Source organism: Phoenix dactylifera, chromosome 10 (genome assembly GCF_051530095.1).
Source record: "Phoenix dactylifera cultivar Ajwa chromosome 10, Ajwa_hap1_PhDact_Kaust_v1.1, whole genome shotgun sequence".
Lineage (NCBI taxonomy): Eukaryota > Viridiplantae > Streptophyta > Magnoliopsida > Arecales > Arecaceae > Phoenix > Phoenix dactylifera.
In genome coordinates this window covers 25,631,924-25,644,530 of record NC_143199.1, presented here as the reverse complement: position 1 = coordinate 25,644,530, position 12,607 = coordinate 25,631,924, and the positions used below count along the sequence as shown (strand labels likewise).

Here is a 12,607-nt window from a genome sequence, read left to right as displayed (position 1 = left end):
ATTTTAGTGTTTCTGTGATGACTGATGAAGTAATTGCCTTTGGCTACTATTTTCACAGAGGCAATGCACGGTTGCTTTTTCTCATACAGGATCCTACCCGGACCACGCTAAGCCAATACTTGCACCCTATTCTCCCCTCTGTAAAACTGGCAGATGCATCAAATAACCAGTTGATTCTCAATGACCACCCAGTGGCAAGTCTATCTTTGTTGGTATGGATATCCTGCAAAAGTTTGTCAGCCAAGCCGCTATTAGCTTCCAGTTAGTTATTTACTACTGTAAACGCTTCCAGAGGAGCTTGATAATTTCTTTTATATGCATTTATCTTCTAAGGAATTCAGTCACCAGGTCATCCCTCTAGTGAGATTTGATCACCAAGTAAAAAACTTAATACAGTTGGCTTTCAACCTAATATATCAATGTTCTATGAGATGTTGATCAGTCTGAAATTTGAAAAATTCTGGTAAAAAATGAAAAGCAATGCTGATACAAGGAGTTGCATCCAGTCGGCAAGGCAAAGACAGCAAAACCAAACCCTTTGTTTTCAATCATCTTCTAGAGTTAAAATCTTCAAGCCAGGGTGCCAAAATTTCTCTTTAGAGAAACTCCTTCAATTTCTTCTTCTTTTTTCATTAGGTAATAGAAGTTGGCTTGACCGCTCTGAGCTGCTAAAGCCTCTTCTAAAATGCATTTTTAGTTAATTGTAAGCATTTGCATGATGTTTTCCATATGCTTGCTAATGATGTTTTTAGTATAAATTTATCATTTAAAGAATATTGATTCTTTTTTGTGCATACCAGGTAACAATATGCCCCGAGAGAGACGTTTTAGAGATGTGGAGTTCTAGCATTCTCAGGTAGGATCTACTTCTAATCAGTCCCTGCAGTCCCAGCAGCCATGTGAGCACTAGCAGCACGAGTCAGGATCTCAGCGCAACCCTCCTGCTGATTGTCCAGAGGATAAGCTCTGGATCCAGGGTAATTCAATTTAAAGTTCATATTTTATGTTCATATTTGTCTTCAACTTTTTAATGCATATTTTATTTAATGTTAATAGATGGACAAGGGACGATGAGGACGAGACGGGGACCCACTCAAGCAAAAGATGTGTGGAAGCTTCCTGAGGATGAGAAGATCATCATCCGATGCAACGAATTGGGGCAGCCCATCAATAGAGCTGGAAGTCTTCTATCAAGCTTTTTAGGATCGGTTGCATGCAAGGGTCAGCTGTGTCCGCTCAACTATACGAAGTGGAATGACATGCTTCCTTCGTATAAGGTTGAGCTTCTTAGACTTATACAGGTAATGAATTGAATTTGTTCTTTTTATTTGACACCTCCTGTATGTTAATTTGCTTACTACCATAATTTTAATTTTGAGGTTTAATATTATTATAACATTCTGTATCTTGTTGTAGGGTAAGTTTGTACTCCCTCCAGAGAGCCATGATTGGGTGCTAAAGTCCCTCAACTGCAAATGGAAAGAATATAAAGCAAAATTGAAGACGGACTTCAAGTGCGAGGGTATGACAGAGGAGGAGGTTGCTCGTGTGACTCCTCCTGATGTATACCCTCAGCAGTGGAGGGAGCTTGTTCACTACTGGTTTTCTGAAAAAGGACAGATCACATATATTATTTTAATATCTTGTATTATCTTTATTATTAATATAGATTGCAAATATATACATTGAATATATTTTATTGTGTGCTTTTATTTTGGCAGACATATTCTAATATTAGTAGAGCTGTACGAGCATCTCAAGCAGTTCCTCACACTTCAGGCTCGAAGAGTTATGCGAGACGTAGAAATGAATTCGTAAGTTTTTTTGAAACTATTTGAAACTCTACTAACATATAGCACGTATCATGATATATAATTTGCCAATATACTTTCCGTATGTGTAGATAGTAGAGCATGGAAGGGAGCCTGGTGTAGAGTTTTATAAGATGACCCACACTCACCGAGATGGCAGCTTTGTCCGGGACAAATCGAGAGATATAGTTGTACGTATACATTTTTTATTTGTTCACAATTTTTTTATTAATTTTACTTCTTTTAAAATATTAATGTGACTGTTTTTTTCTTTTTGAGAGAGATATAGGAAAGAGCTACATCTCTTATTTTAGAGCGCGTCGGGGAGTCATCATCATCCGACGCGGCTAGTCGCGTCGAGGCTCAGGTCTATGCCGAATTGATGGGCCCAGAATGTTATGGTCGCGTGAGGGGTTATGGTGTCGGAGTTACCCCCACTCAGCTGTCTGTAGTGAACCGATATACCCAAGATGCCAGACAAGGTACTAGCACTGTAGAGGTTTGTAGTTTGAAAACAGAGATGGCACAGATAAAGCAGTCATATGAGACAAGGATAGAGGAGATGAGGCAGAGTCATATGACTGATATGTCGGAGTTGAAGCAGAGCCAAGAGTTGAAGATACAATCTTTGCAGGATCAGCTTGACCATAGTTCATCTTTTCTGCAGAGATTTGCTCCTCCGGTACATAACTAAATCTATATGAATATTTTACGTAATTATAATGTATTCTTGTATGAGCGTGATGACTTCGTATTCTTAGTTTCTAAAGTATTTTTTTTCTTGTAGGTTGCTGATACTTCATCTACTCGTAGAGATGATGATGCCGTCGACTCTTGATACATCGTAGATTGTTTACTTAGGAATTTGAGATGTATGTTTTTAGGGTGTTTTTGAAGTACAATGTAATCAAATATGATAATATGAATATTTTGAATGAAAAGTTCTTGTTTGTGACGTGCATTTTGTTATCTATGTGATTTAGTGTATTTGTTTTGTTGGAATTTAATGTATACAGGGTATTAAAAATTGCTTTTACAATTTTTTTTTATAAAAAAAATCTATTGCCGACGCTTTTAAGCATCGGCAAAACCAACAGGCATGGAACCTGGCATGCGTTTACCGACGCTTTATAGCGTCGGGCATGGAGGATATTGCGACGCACTTAAGCATCGGCCTATTCGAACACAAAACCCTCGGTTTTATGCGTCGGTCCAGATCGGCCGACGCGTTTAAGCGTCGGGTAACGTGCAAGATAACGACGCTTAAAAGCGTCGGTATAGATCGAGTTTTGGCCGATGCTTTGGAGGCGTCGGCGAAAACTATGCCCACCCCCACCTACCCGACGTGTTAGCCACGCTTTAGGGGGCATTGGAAGGAAATATACCGACGCTTAATAGCGTCGATAAAGACTAAAAAAAAGTACCGGGATATATTCTTTCTTTTGTAGTGCTAATTGTCTCCCCAGGTGCCGTCTTCTTTACTGCTGCCATAACCTGAAAAAGAAGTTGACTGTAGCTTGGACCACTGTTTTTCCGTGCCAAATGGCACAAAATATCCACAGTGCAGCCATTCTTTGTCTGATGCCAAAAATTGTATGAGCTGATCTTTTTTGCTGTCATTAACCAGAAAAGAAAAAAAAAATCGTTTAACACGTTCCTCATCGGTTAAACTGTACCATCTTTAGCATTAAATCATATTTGTCTTTATCATGGATTTATTCTGGACAGCATTCTACGTGGTCATGAGATCGATGGTGAAATCCTGCATGCGACAGAGGAAGCTGTAGTTAGTAAATTGGAGTTTAAGAAAACTGTTCGAAATCTTTGAAGGCTGAACAATTATGGTAGTTAAAAGATAGATTGCATTCTACCACTGATTTTTTTTTTTCATTGAGAAAACTTTCTTAGGGTGTTATCTCTTCACCGCATCACACTTTCACTCTTTTGTCATTTAATTTCAACAATAAGTTCGTAATCGCATCGACCTAAATTTTAAAGTTTTACAAGAACCAAGGAGGCGAGGATGATTCCTTGAAGCTTAGTGATAAAACTAAATATTTCATTTGAGAATTGAATAACATGTAAGTGCTAGTTGCTAGATGAAGGAATGAGAATTCGAGGCTTTTTCATTTCTAAAGAAATAAATAGTAGTGCTTGCCATAGCATGGATTTACTGCACTACTTTTCCTAGAATATAATAGGTCTAAACAACTTGATGGTTTTGGTAATGCTAGCAAAACTATGATGACCTCAATTAGAACAGCTTTTAATTTCCTACAGAAAAAGCTTAAAACTTGAAGAGGATAAAATTTTACCTCATTCTAGAGGAGAATATAGGGAGAAAAAAGTTGAGCCAAATATTAGTTATCATGCTCTGGCTACCTTATTATAGATCCCATGGGTTTCTCTCATTTGTGCTGGATATAACTCCCTTCAGTCCCAGTTGATTAATGAGGTTGAATCCAACTTTGCTTGGGAAGGAATTTGGGTGGCCACGCAAGAACTTAATTGCAGTCACCTTTGGACTGAAGGTGATTCAAAAAATGCTATCGGATGGATTTCTGAAAGCAAACCAAGCCTCAAAAAATGCGCGAATTGGTTGTCTAAGCTGGGCTTAAAACCAACATTTGGTAGATGGTCTCATAACTTCCCTTGGTCTCTTCTGGATCTTGCAAGAGTTGATAGTAATGCATGTTCATGGAGTTCTCAATGCAACTCTAAGCATTTGCCTTGGCCAAAATGAAGAGGGTGCTTCTTTACATGGAGTTAGGAGTTTAAAATATTAGGCTTATACCAACGTAATAATATGGTAGGGTTTGAGGCTAATTGATTACCTACAATATCCAAGATTGCTTGTGAATTTAACTTAGCATGATTATATCGTTACGGAGCTAAACCATGTTTAGATAGTTTTCCATTATGGACATTCTAGTTTAGTTCACCAATGAGTCTAATGCAAGCAGCATCAGGCTTATTCTGATCCATGGTTGGTCCTTCATGTATCTTTGTACTTACGGGAATAGCACTACATTGCTTTGACAAGAATAGCAAGCTATCGTTTTGCTTAGTCAGTGTCGTGTTCAGGAATAAGGCTGGAAATTGGCCTCACTCATGCCAAACATGTTTAAGAAAATGGAATAAGGGAGAAATAGCTGTTTTGGTCAAACCTGATTATTCCTGGAATAGTATTTTCAGGGGAGAAGATGGATTAACAACTATTCCTGAAACAAGGCCTTTATTTAGTCCTGCCTCCTCCTCTTTACGAGGACACAAAGAACCATCAACCCTAGATCTAATTCCCTCAAGAATAAGAAATTCCAGCAAACAAAAACAGGAATAGTACTTCAAGAGGGACAAGTGTCTCTGGCCCACGTTTTCTTATTCTTGAATCAAATTTCAAAGAATTCTATTTGGATCCTTATGGAGACTTCTAAAAAGTTCGCATTGAACATTATCCTTTTTCCTCCATTTGCTCCAACAGTGTCCAGGATTCTAAGATAGATAATTCCCGTAAGATGAACAGTATCTTAGATAGTGAGGTTTTTTACACCTTCTGGTATGCACTACTCTTATGCAGAAGAATGATGATCCTTTTGCTTTCTTCATGCATCCACTATATTAACGTGTTACAGTGATGTTCAGAGAAGTAAAAATCCAGTGAATATCTATCATTTCCAGAGGTAAAAATCCAGTGTAAATATGATAAGAATCTAATAACATTTGAGTGATGGCGGAGAGATGTGCTCTTTGCTACGTCACTAAAATAAGCATGCTCGTTAGCATCAAAAAAATGACCCACAACTTGGAAAAAAGAAAAAAAAATCAGAGCTCAATGGACACTGTGAACTGGAGGTTGCTTCTTGTGAATTACAGCAACAAATTCCATTATTTTGGGGTTCAATGCACATCAATAAGTTGAAGATTATCAAACCACTTCAGAACTTTTACCAGTGTGGTCTTTGTTTTGGATTTTAGTTTCAGCAATTCATGAAGATTCTCAAATTTTACTGTTTTTAGTGATTTTCTTGGGGCTTCAATGTATAGGGGGCCCAAATGCATTTAACTGGAGATAGAGGAATTAGTTCTAGTAGAACTGGATGAAGAGTTTTGATCCTTCCACTTTTCCCCTCTGTCCTTGTTCCTTGTGCTTCTCTCTCCCTCCCAATTACCATGCAAGTTAAAGCCTGCAGCAGCAGTCCAAAAGGCATTCTCCTTTAACTATGCAATTGGTACTCCTTTGAGTGGTTGGAATATTTTTTCTTCAGTAGATGAGCATTATTGCACTATTGCCTCCACTTAGGCTGCAAGGCACTCTGCAGTAATTTCTTTGGCACTAGATCTTGGTTTCTTGGTCTTGCAGTTTGTCTTTCGTCAACAGATGTGGTTGGTTCCACTTCTTAGAAAGAGGACAAGGAGAAGATCAGAGAGATATATTTTTTATAGAAGGGCTGCAATCTATTATGACCTCAATCCAAATAGCTGCATGGTAGGGTCGTTATCTTTGTTGAAAAGCTAATAATGCTAATAGTACAAAGAGAAGCAATGATCTAACACTTTCCAAAGTGATTAGGTACTCTGAGCATCTCTTTTATTGTGTTTCCAAGGTCCAAGCATTGCTACGTAAGAAAATAAGGTTATAAAAGTGAGTGGAGCCTTTACCATTTGATAGCAGCATGACAACAAACCAAAAAAGACCCACAAAACAACTTATCACTCAATGTTTCTTTGTTGACTCTTTCCTGTTATCTTCAATTGTATTTAAGAGCATTGCACTCATGCATGCCCAATCCCTTTATGAAACTTCACAACCCCTCACTCGAAAAGAAAAAAAAGGCAACACCAAACCAATAAATTAATATTCTCCATCCGTTCGAAGACCCTTATTATATAGAGATGGGGAGAGAGTGAGAGAGAGGGATGCCCACCTCATTTGATCCCTTACAAAGATGATGAAGGGAATGAAGTAACTATACTGTCCATATTGGTTGGAGCTGTTAGGAGGCTTTCTCCACCAAGCGATCCTTGCATTTGGTCCCAAATAAGAAGGCTGGAGTACTGCTGTGAATCCACCCATTCATTCAGCTCTTGCTTCTCAAAGCACTCCCTACTTGGGTCCCCATCATCTCCCACACAACATGGCTGTGCCTCCATGGGCACCGTGTTTCCCATGACATCGACCAAGGGTGGCAGATAGGTTGAGTCCATGCTGCACGAGAAGTTGAGGAGAGGGGGCAGTACTTGATCTTGATGCTGACTAGGGTTCCACAAGCTGGAATTTAGGGTTGTGGCATCTAGCTCATCTTTCGCACTGCTTCCCGGCCGGCTATCACCGGTGCTGCTGGTGTCGAACATGAAAATAGGACAATGAGTGTGGAATATGTTCTCAGGAGCTGGCTTTGTTGATAAATTTTGGTTGATGATGGCATCCAGTTGATCAACTGCAGTGTTGAACCTTGGCTGGACTAGCTCTGTATTTTGTGGACTGATCGATGGAAGCGTGGTAGGTTTTTGTATCTTCTTTTTGATCCATGAATTCCAATAGTTCTTGATCTCATTGTCGGTTCGTCCGGGCAAGTGGCTTGCTATGTGAGCCCATCTACACAAGCCACCATGCAAGCTACTTAAATTGTAAGGTCTAGAATTGCAAATTTTAGCTAGGACTTTATGCATACAACCATATTGGACTATTTTTTTCAAAAAAAGAAAACGTAAGCCTTAAAATTAAGGCCATTTTTCAAAACACTTGATGTAGATCTTTTTTTTAAAAAAAGGCAATTGAAAACAAGCTTGCACCAATTTCATGCAAGCCAAATGGATGTGACACCTCATTAGAGCATACTTAATTCGAGATAGAAGATGGTTTCCATGCAAAGCATATAAACGTGCGATCATCACATCCTTGTGTGCCAAGACACGAACAAAAGGAATAAAGTAGTGTTTCTCAAACCTATTTCCAACAATGTTATGAAGGCTGATAATTAACTTCTCCTCCTCTGGTGTAAACCTCCCTCGTCTAATGTCGGGTCTCAAGTAATTGATCCATCTCAAGCGGCAACTCTTCCCACATCTTTGGAGCCCTGTGGGACAAAGCACAAAGGAATGAGAACCTTATAGAAACGACCTACGTAGTTTCCCATTCATGTCTGCTAGAGAGAGAGAGAGAGAGGACCAGCTTTCTCTGGGACTTCACTCCAGCAGCCATAGCCATGGGTGGTGATGTATCTGATGAGCTTCTCATCTTCCTCAGGAGACCAGAGGCCTCTCTTGACCTTCTGTTGGTTGCAGCAGGAGTGGTGACCCATGTCTTCAACTTCTTCCTCTTGTTTTCTAGTTCCTCTCTCTGTTTGTCTTCTTCTAGCTTCAGGCGCCGTCGGTTGGTTGGAGAGCTCTCCCTACTTATGTCAAGGAGAAGAGTTAGCTCCTCCTCCTCCTCCTCCTCCTCCTCCTCCTCCTCTCTCTTCCATCTCCCTTTTAAGCTAGCAGCCGGTACCTTCGACAATTGCACCGGATGGGTCCTACCTTCTTGGTCTCCTTACGTTCTATCTAACCCTACAGCGACTGGGCATCGGACACCCCCTTCGCTCTCTCTCTCTCTCGTGCTAGGTAGACTGGTCCTAGTGTACCACTTTTAGGTACAAAGAGCCAATACTTCAGCGATCGCCAGGAGTCAATCATGAGAAGACGAGGTATTGTAATGTCTAAAACTAACAGTAAACGATCTGCCGACAGCAAGCAACGTATCCATCATTTAGCCGTCAACTTGTTTTAGCAGCTGCTACGTAACAGAGACAATGGCTCCTACTTCATAATTTCGTTATTAAGCTCAATAAGATCTTCAAATAAATAAATAAAAAAGCTCCATAAGATTGTCTGTAAATTCATACAAGAATTAGTTTTGATTAGTGAATAATCATATAAGAAAAAGGTCGAATGTTTCATAAGAGTTGTTATAATGTTTAATTTTGTTTCCGAATAGACCTAATCCTTGCATGAGATCGAAAACCAGTCAAAAGGGTTCACGAGAACTCACAACTGATACTTCCATCATTTTTTTTTTTTTTGAGGACATCAATTTATTTTTCTTTTTTTCTTCTTTTGTACAAGAGATACCAGTGTTATTGGAACCTTGATGAGTAGCCTCTCCATCATTGTTTCACAAAGACAACTAATTAATACGCATCCACAGTACCATCCTAAGAACATCGGCGCCGCTCTATCCTAGATTCTAAGGATCATATGGTGAGCGATCCAGATCAACTTTGGAGTAACAAAGGAAAGATTGACCTGGGACATGGTCACATATGTAAGCTTGTTAGCTAATTTGGTGGTCCTCCATTGTCAAGACAGACAGACCTCATGGTATGTAAGAGATGTCTGTACTCCTAACTACTATTTTGATATGACTTATTTGACATGGCCTTATAATCTGGGGCTCACAATAATATAAGCCACTTTATGGTGTATATCGCAGATTATGTTGTATGTCTAAACAGAGATAATTGAGTTCATCTTCAACCATCATAGCTTCATTTTAGTGTTCCATGATTCTACTAATTACCCCAAAAAATTCTTTTATGAGCATTGTTGGGCCTACATTCACATATAGGATTGCATTGACTAAATTTTTTGTGCTTGAAAAGGTGAAGGTGGCTGCAGGTGCAGGCTTTGTCATACGGGGCCCGCACTTCAGGACAGTGGCTGCAGGTGGCTGCCAGTTATTTGATACATCGATTCCCGGAGCAGAGCTGCGTGCAGCCTGGGCGGGTCTTCGACATGCGCGGGTAGTGCTACGGGCCAGCTCGATTATTTTGGAGGGTGACTCGGCCACTGTCATCGGGTGGATCCAGAAGAGATTGGGGGGTGAGGGCACAAACCACCCCTTGATTCACGACATTGTGGTGATGATGAGAGATGGGGGGGCCATCCAAGCCAAGCATGTATTCAGGGAGGCCAATGGGGCAACCGATTGGGTAGCTGCCTACGCGGCCCACCACTCGGGTATGCCCTCTGGTCAGGGGAGGGGGAGTTGCCATTGGCACTCCGTGAGTTATTATATTTTGATCTAATTGGGTGTATTCATACCCGCACTGTATGAAGCATCCGTATTCAGCAAAAAAAAAAAAAAAAAAAAAAAAAAAGGTGAAGGTGGCTTTTTAGAGATGTGAAGGGTAATACTGGCACCTCATATTTTGTGCACACTCTTCTAAGTCTTCTCTTTTCTACTTCAGAGAACATATTTCTACCTCTCCAGGTATTTTATCACACGTGTGTATACTGCCGGATGAGTCATTTAGGCTTTGAGTACTGGACCACACAAAAAATGAAGCCCAACATTTTGGACCATCCCTAACTTTAGCATTGTTTGGCATTGATAGCCTATTATTATTATAATAGGAAAAGCTAACTTGGGAGTTGTATGGTCAAATCAACTGGAAATAAGAACAGCCCACAAGAAAACACTTCTTTTCACATTATGCAATGCATGCACTTCATACAATACACATGCAAGGCAAGCCTTGTGTCCATTGCTTTTAAAAGAAAACCCATCTGGTTCAGGATGGGAGGCACACCTAAATCTCCTTTGGTCATGGTTGAGCTTGAAAACTTGAATAAAAAGGCTAGGGAAAACTCAGAATATAAGCATTGATAATTTGCCAAAGTTTCAGAAACTGTTTAAACAAGAAGTAAATATTTTAAATATAGATGTAATAAACATATCTGTGTGTATCCAGTGGATGAGCAAACATTGAGAAATTAAAAACTATGGGAAGTGAATGCTTTCCAGATGTTTTTCATTCAACTTTGTTGACACGTTGATAAAATGATATGGAATCACGCATTGCCATTTTCTTAAGAAACTAACAAAAAAAATAATTGATGCAATGCCTCCAATATTGTGTCGCATTCAAATCTTAAGTTTATATGGACCATCGTTGATACTTGCTGGTCCCGAATTGGTAAGAAAGATCCTCTGTCACAATACGCTGGCGTACTTTTTTTTTTGTGTGTGAGTAGTAACAAAATTATTCAACCCGTCCCATTATTTTACCTAGCTAGATGTTGAAACGTATGTAGCTATCAACCGAATCGGCTAGCATGTGGCATTTGAGCTAAGTTTTGCACGCTGGGTCTAATCATTACGTCGGAATGCTCTGCCGTGTGTATTTTGCACGGTCGAGAGTGGTCCAACCCTAGAAAGCCACCACATCATCCATATCAAAGATAGATAGTTATCGTTTATTTTGCGTGCATACTATTTTTGACATCAAATACAACTGTTTGGATTTCTGAGATGAGCGACGACCAGCCATCTCCAAGATGGATGACGCAGTGGCTATTCTAAACTCTAATTATTTTGAGCCTAACATGTATGTACTCAACCCGATCATGCCTCACTTTGACTCGATCTAGAGGCTCCACATACGTAGATCATCCACCCGAGCCAACTTATACCATTAATTACCATGGTCATACGTAGTTTCATGCACCTTCCCGACCACGTCTGAATCTGTTCCCATCCTTGTTTTGCTGACACTCTTTGGAGGTGGTCCATGATTACTTTATTCATGCCCAATCCAAACTCAAAAGCTTCTCTAATGTGGGCAGCCATGGACCCTTACAATCTCCGCAGTTGATGATTGCTCATCCATGCATGAGACATTAACGGCCTCTTGATCGATGCTCTCCTCCAGAAATTTCCTTTCTTGAAAGTTCTGACCGAAGAAAGCGGGATAAGATCTACCATAAAGATGGAGAGGAAGGAGAAATTCCTCCAGTAATTGTTTATAAATTTTTGGATAAGAAACTTCCATTCCAACCATAAAGTCGCCATGGCCTAGCTGCATGCAGCTTCTATTGGTTCCTCTCTCTTATAAAGATTTTTTTAAAGGAAAATGATGCATATCATATTAATGGCTTCATCGTCCATTTAGTGATTCTAGCAAGAGATGTGGAGAAAACAAGATTATAAAAGGGAATGCAAGGTATTTAGTCAATGTCATTAAAAAGTTGATGGACAATGAGTATTGCTTAGGTCTGTTAAAATATTGTTGGTAAGGTTTTATACAGTATGGTGTAGATAGAGATGTATGAAGGGAGAAATAGAGAATTTAAAAGGTGTGTGGGGAGTGCAGATTGATTGACACAAATTACTCACCACATTTGACATGAGAGTCTTCTTGCTTGGATGGATCGCAAGCAAAATAGGAAAGGAATTAGAGGGTGGGGTAGGGGGGGAGGGGCAAGGGGCAAGGGGAAATGATTAGCATATAGCTTTGGGGAGGAGCAACAGAGAATTAGGTCCTACTAGAGTTTCTTAAAGTGTAGAGAGAAAATGGAATCTCTTCAAGCAATGGTTGGTTAAGCTAACTTAGTCTAATATGGATGAGATGTCTCCACCATGTCTCCATTCATCCAATGTAGCCCTCATTCTTCATCAGTTTCCTTAACGTTCTTCTTTGGGGGGCTTCCCCAACCTCCCCAATCTCATTCTTCACGTAGAATAAGATTAAATCCTCCCAAAGGAATCCTTTGTGCAATTAGAACTCATCAGTGTGTGTGCGTGTCTGTGTGTGCTTCTCTCTCTTGACCCCCTTCTATTCTGACTTAAAAGGAAATTTTGATAACATATAAGAGATAAAAAGCTAGCATTATCACTGTTATGCTTAAGTAGCACTTGCTGTTCCAAGAAAATTAGAAGGGTTAATTGTGTCTGTGGGGGAGTCCATCATTAGGTAATCAATAGTTGGCAAGGGCCACACTAGCTGGCTTCATAGGAGATGAGAGAGGTGATGAAA

General features: G+C 39.9%; 1 protein-coding gene and 1 long non-coding RNA gene across 2 annotated transcripts; one reads left to right on the top strand and one right to left on the bottom strand.

Moving 5' to 3' along the window:
• The first annotated feature begins 653 nt into the window (after window positions 1–653).
• On the top strand, window positions 654–2,706 carry LOC148702333 (uncharacterized). Its single transcript, XR_015969232.2, has 3 exons — window positions 654–1,301; window positions 1,417–1,814; window positions 1,904–2,706. It is a non-coding gene; the product is annotated as an uncharacterized LOC148702333 (long non-coding RNA).
• A 3,739-nt stretch (window positions 2,707–6,445) lies between these two features.
• LOC103715801 (transcription repressor MYB6) lies at window positions 6,446–8,276 on the bottom strand. The gene is made up of 3 exons (XM_008803559.5): window positions 7,981–8,276; window positions 7,759–7,888; window positions 6,446–7,407 (listed from the first exon to the last, which is right to left on the bottom strand). The coding sequence occupies exons 1-3, from the start codon at window positions 8,111–8,113 to the stop codon at window positions 6,750–6,752; spliced, it is 921 nt and encodes a 306-aa protein (XP_008801781.3). The 5' UTR covers window positions 8,114–8,276; the 3' UTR covers window positions 6,446–6,749.
• Window positions 8,277–12,607: the final 4,331 nt, after the last annotated feature.